At 28.7% G+C, this 14,284-nt stretch overlaps 2 protein-coding genes across 3 annotated transcripts in view; one reads left to right on the top strand and one right to left on the bottom strand.

Moving 5' to 3' along the window:
- Positions 1-14,284, top strand: part of LOC123290416 — an 873,043-nt gene that overhangs the window by 764,632 nt on the left and 94,127 nt on the right. The window lies entirely within an intron of this gene.
- Positions 8,985-10,258, bottom strand: LOC123290422 (hemolymph lipopolysaccharide-binding protein-like). Its single transcript, XM_044870597.1, has 4 exons — positions 10,118-10,258; positions 9,531-9,834; positions 9,294-9,458; positions 8,985-9,060 (listed from the first exon to the last, which is right to left on the bottom strand). Exons 1-4 carry the CDS (start codon positions 10,211-10,213, stop codon positions 9,050-9,052), a joined length of 576 nt encoding a protein of 191 aa, XP_044726532.1. The 5' UTR covers positions 10,214-10,258; the 3' UTR covers positions 8,985-9,049.

Here is a 14,284-nt window from a genome sequence, read left to right as displayed (position 1 = left end):
AAACAAACAGATATAGACCCGTTTCTATTTTTAATACAAATTCGAAAAGAATTATTTCATAAAGAGTACAAAAAAGTACTACCTTTTCAGACTATTTTTATCTCGCCCCTACCGTTTCCGAGAAAAAATTTTACATTTTTAATTCCCTATAACACCTTGCTCATAATACGTATTTTTCAGCAAAATCAATAGTCATCCCAAAAAAACCCAAAAAACCACCTATTTTCAAAATTTTAAAAAAAAATCCGCCAAAAAAGATCGTTCATGGCAAATTTTTGTGCATCTTTTTTGAAGTTTTGTTTTTCATAACATTAAGAACCTATCCCTCATGGTCACAAAATTTGTACCTCAAAAAACGAAATTCTATTTTTGAATGGAAGAATGTTGCTTTTTCTTTTGCTGAATAATAATGAAAATAATTCACTTTTTCAGATAGAAATAAAAATATTTTATGCTTACTACTCATATTGGCATGCAATTTGACCACGTTAGAAAAAGGCTTACACTATCGTGTAATTAGTTGTTGATACATGTGTATCATCTTATTTTTATTCCTATTGCGGTTGTATACCCAACTTTTTCTCTAATCGAAAAAATTGCTGAACAAAATTCTGATATATAATTTTCCCCATATTGAAATTTTATAAAACTTACTTCAAATGTTCGTGATCTTACTAGTCGTAGTAAAAATTATCTGAAACGTCAAATGTTTTGAGTCGAATCATAGGTCATTAAAATTAAGAATATCTGTGTATACAATGAAAATGGTAAGCAATAAATTATATTCAAGGTTTATCTATTTTCATTTTATTTTTATTATTGAAGAAATTATCAATTTTTAGTGCTTCTTCTTTTTCAATAATTCAAATTTACGTGTTAATATACAAAAAAATAGCAACTTTTGGGTTTCACCCAAATTGAAATTTTGTTGTTGTTCCAAAATGAATCGGTAAGCCTAAAAAATTTTAAACATTCGCAATATCGGGTTAGTAACTGGAGAACTTAGTAAATAATTTCTATTCTTGATATTTTAAATTTACTTCCTAGCCAAGGCATTACTGAATATCGTTCTACAAATAGCATCATGGGATTGAACACTCCCTAGAACAAAATGAAAATGAATTTGAATAACTAAAATTAAATAGTTTTTCTATTTTTGATATCAAATAAAAGAAAAACCTAGCAAAGTTTTCATAAAGCTGTCGTTATATTTTACAACAAATATAATATACCCCTACATATTCTTATATAGGTATGGATGTGAATGTGAACACAACGATGATTGTATAGGTGGGTCGTGTCGCCTGGGAAATTTGTCTTGAGGTTGACTTATTTTCGAATAAAAAGGATATGATACGAAGAAAAATGTAGAATTGTTAGAAAGAAGTTGATTCTTCGTATTATTCTTCGTATTCTTCGTATTATTATACAATGTATGTATGTGCTTAAATACACTCTAGTTCATTCCACCTTCAACCAATCGATAAAACAGAAACTTCAAACATTGGTCAAAAGTTTAATATTTGTTGCGACTACGTCTGTGATAGCAATGGAGTTTTAAGTTACGGTTAGCATGTTTATTAAAAATATTCTACCTTATTTGTCTAAACTGATAAATTGTTAACGTAATTATTAGGTACAACACCATAATGTAAAAAAATTGTTTATTCATCAAATAAAAAATCATAAATCTTTGTCGAGATAGAAATGATACTTGAATCGAAATGAAATTTTTTCGAACTTGATACAATTCACTAAAATTGCCACTCGGACTTGAATCAATATTGGTCCGCTCATTATTTCCTTTATAGGTTCTTCACAAGAAACGCACATGTATTGAAAGTTTCAGAAATAAAACCAAAACCACGATCCAATGGCTTAAATGTTTTCACTCTTAAGTGTACATAGATTATTTGATTCGAGTTGTGCCATTGTATATATATAGTGATGATACTTACAACATGTATAGCTCTAAACTTGAGCTTTAAAGCTATATTTTTATATTGCAGGTGGTATGTAGGTATTTGCTATGGGATATATATTTTGTTTGTCTCCAAAGTACACACATAAGATATCAACTAGTTAACTTGTTCCAAATTGAACTATGCACGTATAGATGATATTCAGAGGTATCCGTTTTTTTTTTGTAATACCAAAATATAAATAAAAATTATTTTTATAACACATTTATTGTACTGAATGTACTCATCGAAATATGAGTCTAGAAATAGGAATGCCATGTCAGAAACGAGCTCATACGCTTTCACAATCACTGATCAAATCTAATGAACCAAGTTTTAGTTTAACAAGCCTCGAATAGTACTTTCAAACCAAGTTTCAGCAATTATCCAAGTAAGAACCAAACTGATGAACGAAGTTCCGTTTTCTAATTGTTCCCAAGCCTTGAGCAAGGTTTATACGTCAAGTCCTAATTTTTCAGTCGTTATCTAAACCTTAACTTGTCTTTGCATTGCTCTCAAAATCATGAATGAATCAAGTTTAGTAATTTGTGTTTAAATATTTTTTTATTATGATATCAGAGGAAATAGAGAGTGTAATTTGCGCCAGACATATTACTGCACGCACAGGTACACTCACTGTAAAAATTAAAAGCGTTCCTGTTATCTTTGGGTAAGTACGCATGCAATCCCAATCACGCCTATAATAATTGTGATCTGTTTAATTGAATTGCATACAAATTATATACTTACAAAATTCAATTACTTCTTCGAATTAAGCATTCAACAAATAGGGTATTATCGCTAGTCAAAAATAAATTATGAAATTTGAAAAAAAGTTAAAATTTATGTAAAAATATATACTTAAATATTCTGATTTTGAGTCATAAAAGTAATTTTTTTTTTAAATTTCAAAATTAAAAATTGTAATTTTTAAACTGTATATCACGTGATCTAAAACACGGACAAGCCCTGGTGTGATGTTATATTGGTATGAACCATAGACCATCAGTTAGTTCAGTGTAGACAGCTGGGTATAATATGTCCATAGATAATAAGTATTTATATTTATTATAATCAGTTGTCTATGCATATATCTGTCAAACTTATTTGTGTTATTTCGTATAATGATACCGATACTACGTCATCAAATTGGATGCCCGCGTTTTTGACAGTATAAAAAATGTTTAAAATTTAATTTAAGTTTTTGGCAAAAAAGCGTGTGTATTTTTCCGAAATAAATTTTGATGTACTTTTTCAAAAATAGTAAAATACCCTATTAGACACATCTTAAATACAAAATTCGCTTTTCTTTATCATACACTCCGTACGAAACAATACAGTAATGTAAGATAGAATAAGGTAGAATAAAATAGATTTGTATAATGTACTGTTGTTATATATTAAATATAACTTGGCTCGGTGCAATTCAATATTATGTAAGTATCTATTGCTTATTTGCAATTTATAACTTTATATTGCGAATTACGTATATTTATGACGTAGTCTTCTTTATTGTTATACAATGGCAACAATTTTTTACTGAGCGTGCATATTATTGAAAAACAGTAACAGCCATCAAGATGGTTTAAATTTTTTTTTCTTGTAATTTGCGAATTTTGATAATAAATTCGATAAATTTTTAAAAAAGTGGCTAATTTTTTTTTAAAAGTTTTTTTTTTGTACAAAATACAGAAAAGGATTTTTCCGGTTTCGGAACGATCCGCACGACCTTCTGAATTGAGATGGAGGAGAAAAAGAATTGTTTGTTAAGAATTTGCACATTACCTGCTATCGATGAACATAACAAAATACCCTCAAAATCTCAAAGTATATATTTACAGCTTTTCGTTCTGTTGCTAATTCAATTAATCTGCAAAACGGATGATAAAATTGCTAACAGAAAACAAAAAAGACGTTGTTGTAGAAGAAAACAGGCCAGGAAACATACCGTTTTTGGTTTATTTTGATGAATAAAATGGGAAAGCTATAGATCTCAAGAGAACCTATCGATTGAAATATGGTAAATCTGGTTTGGATGCGTAGGCTCCGAGAAAATTGAGTGAAAATATTCATTTTTAAATTTGCTTATAACTTTTTTTCTCTTTCGATTTTAAAACTGACATTTGATGAAGTTATGAGTTATAAGGTCACAAACATTCAGTTTTTTAGCAAAAAATTTGGAAAATTTTTCGAAATATCGATTTTTTTTTTTAAAACTTTTTAAAACACCTTTCGTTGAAACTTTAAGGGGGGAACTTTTTTCGCAAAAATCTACATATTAAAAAAAATTTGTGAATTGTGCGATTTATTGCTCCAGATTTTCCATAAAATGGTGATTTGAGATGTGTATTCTAAGTTAAAGAAGTCAGCAACTCTTTCCCTGTTAGATACAGCTTAGTTATATGCTCAAAGCGCAATTGTTTGTATTTCCCTTGCTGTTTTTGCAATAAAATATGTAATATACAAATAAATACATCCTAAAAGTTATTCTTATTCGAGAACCGTTTATTTTCGGCATATTGTTTATTGTTCATATATGTTTCAAATGGACTCAAGCTTAAGCCCCTTCCTTCAAAGTGGCTGCTAAGCATACTGTATAATCATTTATATCATATTATCAGGTTATCAATTAATATAGGAAAACTTAGAATATATGGTTTACTCTTTTATACTATATCTGTAACTGATGATAACAAAATTAACCGATACGCGTCACGTTTATTTGACAAAGATGAAAACATTTTTGACTAATGGCTATACGATGAGTCAGCGATTTCAACCAATCTATCCGACGTACTTTCATTAAGATGGCTGACAAATTTTATAATACAAATAAAAACTAATAAAAATTGCTGAATTTTTCAAATAATTTGTCCAATTTTATTTAAGATTTGGCTCCTCTCGTAACTCAACTAGCGCATTGTTAGCAGAACTGCTTAAACACGGAGCCGTTGTTCTTTACCCAACTAAATATCGAGCAAAGAAGTGTTATTTTCAAGTTGGCGACAACGAACATTCGGATTATCCAGGCTACCTTTTCTGTGTTAGGATTTTATAAATTCTTCTGCAAGTGGCTGACCTAATGTAAGAATTTGTTTGACTCAAACAAAACATACTTGGTTTCTCGCAATAACTTAGTTTTACACACAATACTTAGTTTTTCGCAATAAACTTTATCTATTACTTTAACAATTAAATATAACGTATTGTAGGTATGCAAGAATATATAATAATATTAATTATAAACTATACAAATAAAATAAATATAATACCATCAGTATTATATGCATAGCCTAGTTTAGCCGTTATATAATACATTTATATAATATAAAATAATAATTTTATTGTATATTTAATGTATCCCATTTGTATCATATACTTAATTAAATTCATCTGAAATAGTCTAATTTATTGTAAATATACTTTTTTTTCTCTTTTATTATATACGGTTGTTTATATTAAACAGAAAGTTTCGTAAAATATGTTCTGACATCAAGAGTGAGTTCTGAAGTCAAAGCGAAATTTTTGAACAAATTTTGGAAAATTTCGTACTTCTAAAATAGAGTTGTATAACATCATTTACTTTTAAATAGAGAAAAGTTTTCTTCCATAATTGTCTGTAATAGAAAAAAAAAATACTCTTGTGATTTTTTATCTAGACACTTAATTTTCGAAATAAATATTCTTGAAAATTAAAAAATACAAGAATCGATTCTAAGAAAAAACTTTTAACAAAAACAAAACCGACTTCAAAAGAAAAACTTTTCCAAAATGAATTAATATGCCCTTAAAAGTAAAAACATTACGATGCTATAATGTAGTTAAAATTATTGTTATTTTTGGCGTAGGTGTCAGCCAAGGAAACAACTCTGACAAAACAGCTTGCTTGATTAGCTTGGCTGACACCGACTCCAAAAATAACAATAATTTTAACTACATTATATCAACGTTATAGTTTAACTTTTTGGGATATATTAATTTGTTTTGGAAATATTTTTCTTTTGCAGTCGGTTTTCTTTTTTTAATTTGTGAATTTTAATGAATTTGAAGTACACTAACTAATTTGTCACTAAAAAAAGAATCATCGAAATCGGTTGGCGTGATATTGAGTTATTCGTTATCTTGCCGTGCCTACTTAATGCAAATTTAAGACTTTTATGAACTCAGAACTGGTTCATGAAATGGGACCACACGGGAAGTATCAGCTTTCAAATAGATAAAAAATCATCAAAATCGGTTCACCCAGTCAAAAGTTCTAATGCAACACACATAAAAAAAATCGAATCGATAACCTCCTCCTTTTTTGTTTGAAGTCAGTTAAAAAGTGTGTTATTTTTTCAATCTCTGAGAAAATTTGCTTAACTAACGCAGCTCCTGCGCTACGAATTTAAAAAAAATCATATTTGATACTTAAAAAAAACGAAAATTAATATGCAAAACTTGATTATTTTTGAATAATTGATTTTTAGATTACTAAACTTTGTTTTAAAAGTACTTTTCAGGCGTTACATTTGAAAATAATAACTATAATTTTATTGAATATGGAAAATTCAGAATTTTTGGCTTTTCTTTAAGCATTTTCCGGCAAACATTCATCAGTCTAAGAGCTGAGTGAGTAACTAGTACATTTAAATCATCTGTCAGGCTATTTTAGCCCCCACCAAATTATGCCAGGCGATGATAACTCGTCTAATTGAATATAAGACTTTAAGACTTTAAAATGGTGTGAGTTTCAAAGTGCCTCAAGAACTTTTTTTGCATAGGAAAAAGTGCAAATTAAAATCACCTGCCAGGCCATTTTAGCCCCCACCAAATCATGCCAGGTGAGATATTTCGTATGATTGAATATTAGACTTTAAAATGGTGTATGTTTCAAAGTGCCTCAAGAACATTTTTTGCATAGGAAAAATTAAAAATTTCATAGGTCACTAAGGTCCCCAACCTTCCAGCCAGGTTGTCGATTTCACCATCCACACATTCGCAAGTTATCAACTTTAATATTTTCAATGCGCCTCAAATATGTACTCAAAATATTGGTATACTATTTCAAAAACACAATTATTAATTCAAAAAAATCTTGTAGGGTTTTTCGATTGACATCAGATTTATTTTAGGAATCCCGAAATCGACAAATAATTAAATTTTCACCTACTTTTTACAAAGCCCCCTGTAGTTTTATATTTTATAACTCATCCTGATGGAATGAGTAAGTATTCCATTTATACTTTAAATATTTTCGCATGTCCGGTGTGTGTTATTAAAAACCTAATGTTACAAATACACGTTACATTTCGTTCTATTCTTATGTAATGAATGTATGCTATCAAAAAATATGAATAAATATTTAATGCGCTGAAAATCATTATTTTTACATAACACAAGGGTATATTTCTTTATTATGAGATATTGAATGAATTTCATGTATGTTTATTCAACCCAAGAATAATATTAGATAATGAAAGTTAATATTACTTAACCTTATAATGTGGAAGTTTAAGTAGCGACGTTTCAAGAAAAATATTCATATAGTTTTTCTAACTTTTTTAGAATTTGAAAGATTCGTAACTTGTATTGGTTATAAGGTAAATTATTTTGTAAGAGCATATTATTTTCGGATATAAAAGATACGTAAATAGTTAATCAATTTCATGATTACAACAATTTGAGTTCAATCTCATTTCTCAAGTCAGTAACTGAGTTTATAAACGAATATGTACAACAATATGTACAAAAATAGCCGATCTCCAAATAACAATAATATTTGAATAGTTTGTATACATTTTATATTTATTTTTATATTTTCTCAAGTGTTGTATTCATCACAAACAAAACAGTTTGATGGGAACATCAGTAATTTCCCCATTGATATATTATAACCATGGTCACGTAATAGAAAACTTTTTCAATTGGGTGTTTATTTACTTACTTGTGACGCCACAAATAGAGCATATCTCATAATAAGTACCGTTTCAATGACTAATAATCGATTAGTTTAATTTTTTTTTTAACAGTAAAATAATTAAAAGTTGGGTAATATTAGTTTTTCTTGCAGTAAATTGTACAGAACTACAGAGTTTTTTCTACTCAAAAGAGTTCTGAGAATGCATAAAGGTTGTCGGTTTTACCGGAATGATCGTAAAAACATTCCAAAAGTTACTTGTCGCAACTTATTTGAAAGGATAAATAAGAAAAGAGTAAAAATTCAATTTTCTGAAATAGTAAAGTTTTTACGTCTTTTCTACACTTTTGTACAAACAAAGAAAACATTAACATACATAAAAATAAAATAAAATTTTTAAATAAAATAAATTTATCTTTTGTAAAAATTACCACACTCCTATGAAAATTAGAATTGAAAAATCTTAATTATTATTCGCCTTTCAAATCTTTACTCTTGCACTTACTCTAGAGCTTTCTTATTAACTATTATTATGATACCAGTAACATTTATATGTTGATGACTAGTTTTGATGTAAAAAAGCCAGCCGACTTAAGGCGCAAGTGACCCAAAAACTGACTACTTACAACTTATGCAAAACATGGAAACAATTTTATGGCATAGTATTAAAAATGGTTTTAAGAGTATCTGTGTAGGAATAATAAATGCTTGACATTATCATTCATTGTAACAATTGTTTCTCTGTAATTTCATCGAAATAAAAGAAAATAAAAGCAAAATTTGATTTTTTTGTTTCTTCTTATATTATAGAAAATTCATGGTTAAACCCGATAAGAAAGGTTACTTTGCCCTTAACGATTGTCTAATGAGAAAATATTTTCATAAAAGCTTTTTTTTAAGGGTGCCACATTTGAATTATTAAGGAAAGGCTTGTTCAGTTTGTAAACTTTTAGCTTATTAACTCTCATTAAAAACTTGAAACCTTATTTAACATTACTAGATTTTTCTTTGAGGAGTATAAAAATAAACGTACTGTATACTAAAACAGAATTATTAATTAATAAAATCATTTATTGATTTTTTATGAACATTGACAAAAATTTTTTTTTATTAATCCAAAGATACGTTCATTAAAAAAGTTATATTTCAAAATTACAATTTCTTTCATTTGTTTGTAATGCGCATCACTTTAATCATAATCTGGAATAAAATATTTTGAGATTTAATGGTGTAATATGGTATATTTATAATAAATTTTCTGAAAATCTAAGCAAGTTTGTATGTCCTACACAAACTTATTTAGAAATAAGGATTTCCATATATATGCTATAAAGAGGTAAATAATATCGATAATACAATTTTTATGAAAAGTGCAGCAGTATCATTTATCGAAAATATAAGTTTTAAAGTATCTTAAAAGAAAAATATCTCACCACAAGCGTTTACTGGAATTTCGCATACAAAAGTTAATAGAAAATTACATGTTATATCATTTAAACCACCGTTGCGCCAAAGTGATCCACATTTTTCATTACCTCCAGCATTATTCGCCCCCCCAGGAACCCAGTCAAAGTATCCAGCTGCTTCTATGGTTTGATCTAAACATATTTTTGGAAATTTTCGTTAGCTATAATTTACATAAAATATTAAGAATTAAAGTAAAGTTATACCAAGAACTGTTACAAATTCCCAATCTTTGAATAAATCATGAAATCCGATAAAAATATAGTCGGTAGTAGTAACTCTTCGATCCAAAGATGATGCTGGGTGCTGACCCATTAATGAGAGTAAGAAAGATGCTTCTTTCTCTGAATTAATTATTACTAAATGACCTCCTTCTGACTCACAAATTCCACGAGCGTTTGGCCATGTATTTGGTGTAGTTTGATATTTGTAGTAACTGCCTAAATCTTCATTCAAAATGTATCCACGTCGAATTGAAGATCGTTGAGATATTAACACATCTTTGGAAGTCTGAAAAAGATTTGTTTTTATAGCTACTAGTTTAACAAATCGATAACGTGAAGGACAACATAATTACTTGTCAAGACGTCTGACAGTATACAAAAAATTTGTATAATGAAATAGGTATAATGTGTGACAATTAAATCATTGTAAGAATAATTTTTGTAAGAAAGTTCGAAAATGGTCCTATATTGAAATTTTTTATTGTTATTAGGTTATACAATTAAATTTTTTTTATCCAAATTTTTTTCAAAACTAATTCCACGTCAATAATAAGTAATTAAAATCTTACTCCATTCGTAAAATTATTTAAACTTGTTCCGTTTATAAAAGCGCTGGCACATACAGCAACTAAACTTAGAATTCCAACAACTTTAATAAACTGCATGATATTATAGTTAATTAACTTTTTTTTATGAAATTATCCATTCAGTTCTCCTTTATATACAAATATAACATTACTAAAAATAACAAAATGTTTGAATAATTGTATTTTAACAACTGTAAAAAATAGCATAATTAGAATAAGTACGACGCGTGATCTCTGTAAACATCGACTTATTTTTATACCATGTATATATGAAATATATATAGTATATTAAGTTTCGTCCCAAGTTTGTAACGCTTAAAAATATTGATGCCACGAACAAAATTTTGGTATAGGTGTTCATAGAATCACCTAATTAATCCATTTCCGGTTGTCCGTCCGTCCGTCCGTCCGTCCGTCTGTGGACACGATAACTCAAAAACGAAAAAAGATATCGATTTGAAATTTTTACAGCGTACTCAGGACGTAAAAAGTCAGGTGAAGTTCGTAAATGAGCATCATAGGTCAATTGGGTCTTGGGTCCGTAGGACCCATCTTGTAAACCGTTAGAGATAGAACCAAAGTTTAAATGTAAAAAATGTTGCTTATAAAAAAATAAAAAACTTTTCTTTGAAACATTTTTTTTAAACATCACTGTTTACCCACGAGGGCGTTAATTAGGTGCAAATTTTATAGTATGTATTAATATAGGAATATCAAAGTGAATATCTTTTGTTATTTACGTGACGTCAAAAAAAAATTGCGCATCAACACTTGCGCATTATATGAGAATATCAATTAAATATGTCAGATGTATGTGAAATGTGACAGAGTTATCAACACTGCCTATACATGGTATTTCAACAATTAACTCAGTCAATTGTTTGTTTTCACTTGTTAAATCATCATTTATGTTTTCGTAAACATCTCTAGCAGTCTTGCGAATCATTCTCTAAGAGCGAAAAAAATTATATAAAATACTTTCTTCTTTTAATTCTAGAAAAATCAAAATCGATAATGACTCATTCTTATATTTTTGATGTGACGTATTCATATAATTTTTTTTTTTTTATTTGAAAGACTTATTATTAACATTTAATTTTTTTTTTCTTTGCCTTCATTCAAATATTATTAAAAAAGGCGTCATACAATAATCAACTGCTTAGTTATGTTTCATCCATTTCACTATATTCCGCAGATACACAAAAATAATCATAAATTAGTTCGATTCGGAGAAAATAGCCTGTGCCATTTTGAAAGACACACGCAAGAGGGTGGCCGAGTTTTTTTCTCATTTTTTATGACGGACCTCTATATTCCTGTTTGAAAAAATTTTGAAACAAAAAAAAGATTTTAGTTCTGTATTGAGATGCAAACTAGGATGTGTATCTACTTCATTTAATTTTTTCAGTTGATTAAGGCGTAACCAATTACGTGTAGTAGTCTTAGAGTAGCGGGTTTGATTCCCGCCGTCGCAACAAAATTAATTCAATTAATAGTCGTAATTAATGGGTTGGTGTAGTACATGGTATATACATGAAAGAGGTGCACTCAGTCTCTGAAATTGAGGACCTGATAAATGAAATTATCAGCGAAAAGGTGGTAAAACACATATATGGTATCACAGTGGGCTCTATAGCCTGAGCATGTCCTTCGTGGACAGCAAATATAACCTAACCTAACATAACCTAACCTTACCTAACCTTACCTAATCTAACCTAACCTAACCTAACCTAACCTAACCTAACCTAACCTAACCTAACCTAACCTATCCTAACCTAACCTAACCTAACCTAACCTTACCTAACCTAACCTAACCTAACCTAGCTTACCATAGAGGCTAATGAATTTAATTAAAATTCATTCAATATTCAATTAATTATCTTACTTAATTTTCCGTTATATTTCTTACAGTACCTATCAAGGATTTCTTCTAATGAATGCTTGAGAGTTAGGTACGGTAAAAAACCACCAAAAGAAAATATTTCATTGAAAAAATACTCCGTTATGTTTTGTAAAATAAGACAGCGTGAATAATAATCATACAAAACTAATGAAATATAAAATACAATATAAAAAAATTGTGTGGGAATCGATGAAACAAACAAATATAAACAAAATGAAGTAAGAAGCAATAAAAAAAAAAAAACAAAAACAAAAACTTTATTTTATTTATTTAAGTATATTAGAATGTAACGCCTTCAATGCTGGGCCTCTATACGTTGGTTGTTCCTTTGTGAATTTGTATGTGACGTGACCATCTTACCATTACAATTGTGGCAACGAAATACACACTATATAAATACAATTCCTTAGCGAGTAACTATGTAAGCTGCTCTGCATTCGCATCATTTATATACAGAATGATTCGAATAATGGGTGTATTCAAAAACTTATTAAAAAATAATCAATAACTTTACTTTTTACAAATAACGTTCAAGAAATTGGACACAAAATGATGTTCGCGTTGCGAATTACTCAATTCAAGTCAAGAAAATCTTTTTTTTTCGTTGAACATTTAGCGTCTCATTTTGAATGTAATTGTGGAATAATAAAGTATTTAGTTAGAGAATTTTATAATCTTCCCATTATAGAAAGTTATTGTAATGGGTCCGATTTTCGAAATTTGAAATTTTCAACATATCTTTACGTTTTATGGTTGGGGTAAGGCATTTACACTAATTTGGTTCGCCTGATCGATATCCAGCGAGAAAAAATAATATAGACTTCGTTTAGGTGCCGATCGCAGCGTATTAACGGCAATATGATCCGACTCGAAATGACTCATTCGAATGTTATTTTAAAAAAAATTTATTTCTTTATGCTTGGAAGTTCTTCGTGTGGACCTCAAGGGTCGTACCAGATTCTATCGACGGCTTGTTTAATACTAAGATAGATTTTAAGCCTGGCTGTGAGTTAATCGAAACAACAATTATAGTGATAGTGGAGCATACTATGATTTAACCAAATGAATGTAACCTGTATGTATTCGACGTTTTAATGACCTTAACAGTCATTCAAAATACACAGGTTATCGTGAAATACAAACCAATACTATCCAGCCACGTTCTAAATAATGTACTTGTTATATTTAAATAAATAAGTGTTTAATTTACAAGTGCTCAATTCATCAAACTTGTAACTCATTTGGGTTATAAAAAATACTCAAAATCTTATACGCGTATAATTTACGTTTTACCAAGTGATAAAATTATTATGCACACTGGGGCCATAGAAAAGCGTTATCTCTTTATTTCCCATTTTCATACTTCAAAACAATCATTCGTTGACGAAGAATAAAGTGATACCAGTTTAGCTTATAAATCTCTCTTTTACTCTCGAATGAAATTGCGCTTAATCATCCAGTAATGCAATCTTCAAAGATCGGTAACCCAACCATTAAGATCTAAAAATTATCCATGAGCATATTCATAGTTTTTTGCTTGCCATGTTTCTATGATTCATTGCTCATTCTGTATCGCTTTGGTTCTCTCTGTGTGTGGGATTAAAAGTATGAAGTTTTTACTTACATCGCATCGTTACAAACAAACCCAACTAATACACAATATATTCATTTGAAATGCAACTTTATATTCTTTCTATTCAATCCTCTATTGTGTGGTATTTGTAGTAGGTTCAACTATTTATTGCTAGACACAAGTGTAGAAAAAAAAAAACTTTACAAAATACGAGAAAAAACAACGCATAACAAACAACAAGAAATGGTGATTGTAAAAACATTTAGTAAATCAAGCTCTGTGAACAGCAGTTACAACAACATTTAATGCATTTGTATGTAATTGAAGAAAAAAAAAGGCATAAAAATTCGATTAGTTGTTATTTGTATGTTTATTTATCCATATAGAATTTCCTATTTTATAACGTTTTTTTATTAACTCGCTTTCATGTATGTCTATTCGGGTCGAACTTTGTAAATAATTTTAAACTAACTTCCCGATGAGCTAGAGACTTGAAATTTTGAACAAAAATAAGAACTCGATGACAATACATCAAAATGAAAAAAACTCAAATACTAAATAGGAAACAAATAATTATTAAGAAAATAAATGTTTTTTTAAAAGTAACTTCGCGATGATCTAGAGACATGAAACTTTGAATATGGATAAAAACTCGATGACAATGCATTAAAAT

The sequence above is a fragment of the Chrysoperla carnea genome, chromosome 1, assembly GCF_905475395.1.
Source record: "Chrysoperla carnea chromosome 1, inChrCarn1.1, whole genome shotgun sequence".
Lineage (NCBI taxonomy): Eukaryota > Metazoa > Arthropoda > Insecta > Neuroptera > Chrysopidae > Chrysoperla > Chrysoperla carnea.
This window is presented reverse-complemented; position numbering and strand designations above follow the sequence as displayed.

Coding starts and splice junctions, on each gene's coding strand:
- LOC123290422 (XM_044870597.1), bottom strand. CDS start 10,213: ATGCAGTTTATTAAAGTTGTTGGAATTCTAAGTTTAGTTGCTGTATGT. Junction 9,835..10,117: donor TAAATAATTTTACGAATGGA/GTAAGATTTTAA, acceptor AATCTTTTTCAG/ACTTCCAAAGATGTGTTAAT. Junction 9,459..9,530: donor GGAATTTGTAACAGTTCTTG/GTATAACTTTAC, acceptor AAATATGTTTAG/ATCAAACCATAGAAGCAGCT.